Source organism: Alexandromys fortis, unplaced genomic scaffold (assembly GCF_014885135.2).
Source record: "Alexandromys fortis isolate MF-2015 unplaced genomic scaffold, M_Fortis_MF-2015_v1.1 scaffold_98, whole genome shotgun sequence".
In the NCBI taxonomy this organism is placed as follows: Eukaryota; Metazoa; Chordata; class Mammalia; order Rodentia; family Cricetidae; genus Alexandromys; species Alexandromys fortis.
Window position 1 is genome coordinate 3,720,012 of NW_026068002.1, and position 6,000 is coordinate 3,726,011.

The 6,000-nt window shown below is 40.7% G+C and overlaps 1 protein-coding gene across 1 annotated transcript in view; it reads right to left on the bottom strand.

Annotated features, from left to right (window-relative positions):
• Mogat1 (monoacylglycerol O-acyltransferase 1) overlaps nt 1-6,000 on the bottom strand; it is a 38,405-nt gene that overhangs the window by 10,546 nt on the left and 21,859 nt on the right. The window contains exons 2-3 of the mRNA XM_050161094.1: nt 1,390-1,568; nt 481-685 (exon numbers count right to left, since the gene is read on the bottom strand). Of these exons, the coding sequence (XP_050017051.1) occupies nt 481-685; nt 1,390-1,568 (384 nt within the window). The remainder of the gene's footprint in view (nt 1-480; nt 686-1,389; nt 1,569-6,000) is intronic.

Below are 6,000 nucleotides of genomic sequence, written 5' to 3' on the forward strand. Positions count from 1 at the left end.
AGATCTGGGGGTACAACCAGTCCTTGTTCATGCTAGATAACACCCACAGCTCTAACACTGTACCGCAGACCACACCCACAGCCCCAGGGGGAGGGGGGCACACAACCTAGCATGACAAAGCCAGCACACTGAGTAGTTTATGTCCTGGCGATGCACAAGACACAAAGGAGGACATTTTCCAGTTCTAATATATAATATAATAATAAAAGTGCGCAAAGTGACTCTCCAAAGTATAATTTATCCTTTATCTGACCCATGACTGTTTTTCCACATTTGTATAAACCAAATGCATTCACCACTATATTCTCCCACTTAATTAGTGCTTATTGACAACGCCTATGCTGCTATCACGAAGCTAAATATCTGGGTTGAACAGAAGAGCAAACGGAAGGATTGGGTGTCGGGAAAACCCACAGAGCGTAGGTTTGTAAGATCAGGTGGGTGTCACTGAAGCTGAGGAGCGGTGTCTGCGTCACTTACCCAAGCTCATCAGATATTCTCGGCAGATTGGGACCTTGAACAAGCATGCAAGCGAATGAACATAAGGTGTAAAATCGGGAAACTGCTTCTTGAAGTCGGAGTAATTTAGGCAAAAATTTCCGAAAACTCCAGTTGCAAATATTCCATGAGGGTGAATCCCAAATATATAATTTTGTCGTGGATTCAAATCCTGGGTTTTGATGAGCTACATATAGCAATTCACATTGAGATAAGGAAATGAAACGACCCCCATTAGTGAGAAGTGGAAGAGTTCCCCCTCTGTTCCTATTCAGCCGGACCTGACCATCACAATTCATCTTATTGCCCTGCGTTAGAGATATTCGGACATTTTCAAACCATTCACTAAGCCCAGGTCCCATACACATCCCCCTCCTCCCCCCAGTCTTTGTCAACTTGACGTAAGTCTCATTTATTAAATTGGACCAAAATGCACACTTTCTCTGGAATGATTCGCATCTGTCTGTCAATCACCCACAAAACAAGAATAATTTGATCTCCAGTGCAACAGTATAGGAATGCAAGGTCTCCTGAGAGGGGGCTAGCTCACGAGAGCACAGAGAGTAGAGAGATTAGCATTCTACTGCCAGTGTGGATGGATTCTTCTTAAAAGGACAAGTTGGCTCCCCTCTTACTCTGCCTTCTCTATCTGCCATGAGATCATGGGGCAAGATGATAATGGTTGAATCTTGGAAACTTAATATTGGACCCCACCCATGCCAGACTTCAGAACTAGGAGAAATAAAAAATTTTATATGGATCTGAAGATCTGGTGTTCATTATAAGAACCCCAAATGGACTGAAGGAATAAAGTAGAGACACACAAGATGAAATCACATTTCCACTGTCCCCCCAACTCAAAAGAATACTTTAGAAGACAGTTCTACTCACATGAAGTGGAAAATAGTCCTTAAAATGCCTCCACACAGTCCAGCTTTTGACCCAGTTAGATCTCCTGCCTCCTTGCTCTGGAGTTTGCCAGTCAAAGTAGAGCCAGATGAGATATGGGATATAGATGTACCAGTAGTTGTATACGATCAGCATCACTGAGATCCCAGTGGACACCTGAACTGTAAGAGAGAGACAGGCCAGGTGGGATCGTCCACCAGTCACTTCTCCTGTAATTCACAACCACTGGTCACAGAAAGTAGAAGACTGGCTACTGTAGGAAACCTTACTGTCCTACTTCGACTGTACGTCATAGTACATGTACCCATGAAGCGGACATGTGTTGGCCACAGAGCTTCCGTTTTCAAGAACTCTTGTCAGAAACAAAAATGGTATTGTATTAGCTACTTTTCTATTGCCGTGCCAAAACATCATAACCAAGTCAACTTATAAAAGACAGTATTTCATTTGCATCTTATTGAGGTCATGGTTGGGGAGCAAGGACATGGAGACAGGAACAGCTGAGAGCTCCCATCTGCAAGCAGGAGGCGGAGGCAGAGAGGGTACACTGGGACACACCTTCTCCAACAAGGCCGCACCTCCTAGTCCTTCCCAAACAGTTCCAGTAAGGACCAAGTATTTAAACAAATGAACCTATGGGGGCCATTCTCATTCAAACTATCACAAGCACAAAGGGGGCACTTCAGGTTATAGTGTCTATGAATTCTTGCTATGTTTATGAGTCATTCCAATCATTTATGTACTTAACAATATTGCTTAAATATATGGGGGTGAGGGGGTGGAGAAAACTTGAATATTGACGACAAAAAAGATAACTTTACAATAATCCATTATGTTTAAGGTATACTTTTGTTTTTTGAGACAGGGTCTTGCTGTGTATCTCTGGCTGGCATGGAACTTACTATGTACACAACACTGGCCTCAAACTTACAGAGCTCTGCCTGGCTTTGCCCCCCAAGTGTTAGGATTAAAAGGTGTGTCCCACCACACTTGGCCCAAAGAATACAGTTCTAAATGTTTGACTTATATATTATATATGGACACACTTCTAATCCAGCTGTGATGTTGTGTACCTGGGAGAATGAGGCAAGAAGACTGAATTCTAGGCCAGCCTAGACCACATAGTGAACCCCTGTTTTGAAATGAATGATAAGAGAGAAGAGGGCATACTAGAAGCTTAAAACCTAGCAGATGATGAGTGCTCACTACTGCAGGTGACTTTAGGGAGTCCTCTCTTACACAGTGAGAGTGCCTATCTAGAGAGCTCTCCTGACCCCAAACTCCTATCTCCTCCTTTTCAACATTGTTAAAAAGAGCCCTGTACCAATGATATATCAATGTATCTTGGTGAGGGCCACCGAATCTAACCCTGAGACACCACAGCTCCATCTTCTCTATGACCCAATGTATAGGGATACCCCCAGTGGTTGTCTGGAAGCTACTGGCAGTGCTGGCCAAGAATATTATGCTTTTAACAACATATACATATCTGCGCTAAAAATTCAACTAATAAATCAGACATAATAGTAGACTAGCAGAGATCAGTAGCAATAAAACAGAACCATTAAAGCAACATACCAAAATATTAAATATTATTCAACAATTAAAAATCATTAATTTATTTGCTTCCTTTAATTTTTTTGGAATTTCCTATTTAATATTTTCATACCTTGGCTGATACTAGATACTTAAAACCAGAAGAAGTGAAAAACTATATAAAAACACAGTCTGCATTCTGCTTCTCTGGATTTACCTACTCTCGATATCCTATAAAAGGAATATCACAATGTATGGAGTCTTTAGACTTTGCCTTCACCTGAGTTTCTGCAGCTGATCAATGATGTAGCACATCTCACCACTTCATCGCTTTCTGTGGCTGATCAGTCAACCAGTTAAGTAATATGATACCTTCGGTGTGATTCAGAGCACTAGCTGTTCTTCCAGGGACCAGAGTTTGATTACCAGCACCCGCATGATCACTAATGACCATCTCTCATTACTGGAGAACATAAGCAACAGATTAACAGATATACATGGAGTACACAGATATTTATGTAAGCAAAACACACATACACATTTAAGGTTTTCTTTTTAAAGTTTATAAGAATATAGCTTTACAAGAGGTTTTAAACCAAATAAAATACATTAGCATCTGATCTGACTCTAAAGGAAAGGTTGAAGATAATTAGGGGAATTTAGATGCAAGCTGTAGGTTAAATAAGGTCATGTATCACTGATAAAATTCTTGGGTATGAAAATAGGATGTGTGTGTGCTTTACATGTGTGCATGTGCCTGCATGCACACAGGTACCTCGCATAAGAGTAAGGTCTATTTATTCTTATGTAAGAATATATTTTGGCTTTGCACTCACTCTGTAGACTGTGCTGATAGTCACTTGTGATCCTCCTGGCTTAGCATCCTGGAATTATGGTGTGTCTGGCTAGGATTGCTGTGGGAGCTCCTTTGGCTCCTTCAGCAAATAGCCTTTAAGATACCAGCCCACTTGGGCGTGGTCTCTTTAGCTTTAAAAAGCAGCAGTAGCCCTGCTCTTGCCCCCTTGCTTCCAGCTCCGCTTCCGGCTCCACTTCTGGCTACTAGACACCTTCCATCTTAGTGCAGAGGGCTGTTGTCTAGGATGGTAATCTGTAAGCTTTTCCCTTTAAATAAATAACCCCTTTATTAATCATAATTCCAAACTGATGTGGGATTGTTTTGTGACTTACACCTTCATAGGATTTTATTTCAATAATAGGATTTTGATTACATAGAAAACCCTTTGTTTTCAGAAACCACATGACAGTATTTAGAGATGAAATATCATGGTGTTTCTAAGTTAATTGGTTGCTTTCCAGTGGCTTTTAAAACAGCCATGGTGAAGTGTGGCCAGGACAGGAAAGACCACTGGCATTTGCTGGTCAGCCAAACTAGCTGAATCAGTGAGTTACAGGCCCTGCAAGAAACCTTGTTCCCTGCCAAATAAAATAGCATCATAGGAAGGCAGGCAGTGTCTATCTCTAAACTCCACACACATGAAAACACACACACACAACACACACACACACACACACAAATAAACATACTTTTACCATGTTGTCTAGTAACAATACTTCTTGATATTTACACACAGGAGTTGAGGACTAAAGACTTTATAGTCAATGAAAGCTTACATATTGATATTTATAGAAATGTTATTCACAATTGTTAAACTTTGAAACAGACAATGTGTTTGTCTTAGAGTTTCTATTGCTGTGAAGAGACACCATGACCATAGCAACTCTTATAATAGAAAATATTTAATTGGGTCTGGCTTAAAGTTTCAGAGATTTAGCATAGTGCAGGCTTTCTTTGGATAAACAACCAGCTCCCAAATCATGACACAGAGACTTCTTATTAATTACAAATGCTCAGCCTTATCTTATGCTTGTCCCATTAGCTCTTATAGCTTAATTTGACTTGTTTCTCTTTATCTATGTTTTGCCTCAGAGATTTTCACTTTTCTTTTAATCTGTATGTCTTATTTAATGTCTGTCTGCCTGTCAACTTCCTGGCTGACAGGCCCTGAGCATCTCCCTCTCTTTTTCCCTTGTTCTCTCTCCTTTCTTTTCTTTTTCTCTTCTCTTCTCTCCTCCTACTTAGTCTCTCTACCTACAGTCCCACCTATCCCTCTACTGCCTAGCTATTGATTGTTCAACTTTTTAATTAGACCAGAGAGTTGCCTTAGACAGGAAAGGTGAAACAGCAGCACATCTTTACACAATTAAACAAATGCAGCATAAACAAAAGCAACACACCTTTACATAGTTAAAGTAATATTCAACAACATAAACAAATGTAACACATCTTTATACAGTTAAAGAAAAATTCCACAACAGTTTAGTCTATTATTATCATGGTGGGACAAGGCAATGTACATGCAGAGAGTCCTGCACCTTGATCTGCAGGCAACAGGAAGTGAGCTCTGTCACTTGGGGAAGCTTGAGCATAGAAGACCTCAAAGTCCACCTCCACAATGGCACACTTCCTCTAACAAGACCATATCTACTCCAACAAAGCCTTACCACCTGATAGTGCCACTCCATATGGAGGCCATTTTCTTTCAAACAACCACAATGTTTTTATAGATGAATGAACAAACAAGCCATACTCTATCTACACAAAGAAAAGCTTTTACCTCTAAAAAGAAATGAATTACCCAGCCATAAAGACACTTAAGAGTCTTAAATACATATCACTGTGTAAATAAGCTACCAGGGAAAGGATGCACACTCTGACTCCAGTTAGGTGACATTTTGGAAAAAGCAAAATGATGACATGATAAGAAGGCTGTGGCTTTCAGAGTCAGGAGAGAGTAAAAGATGAATAGTTAGAGCGCACAGGAGAATTAGGACTATGAAATGAGTCTGCTACATATCCAGATATCCCAGACTTAAATCCTGTAGGGTCAGTGACATCACACACCCAACATCCACTCTTTCAGGAGGGTAACATGTACATTTTTCCAGCCCCCAAAACACTAAGCCTCTTCACTCTCTCCTTTCTTGTTTCTCTCTCTCTCTCTCTCTCTCTCTCTCTCTCTCTCTCTCTCTCTCTCT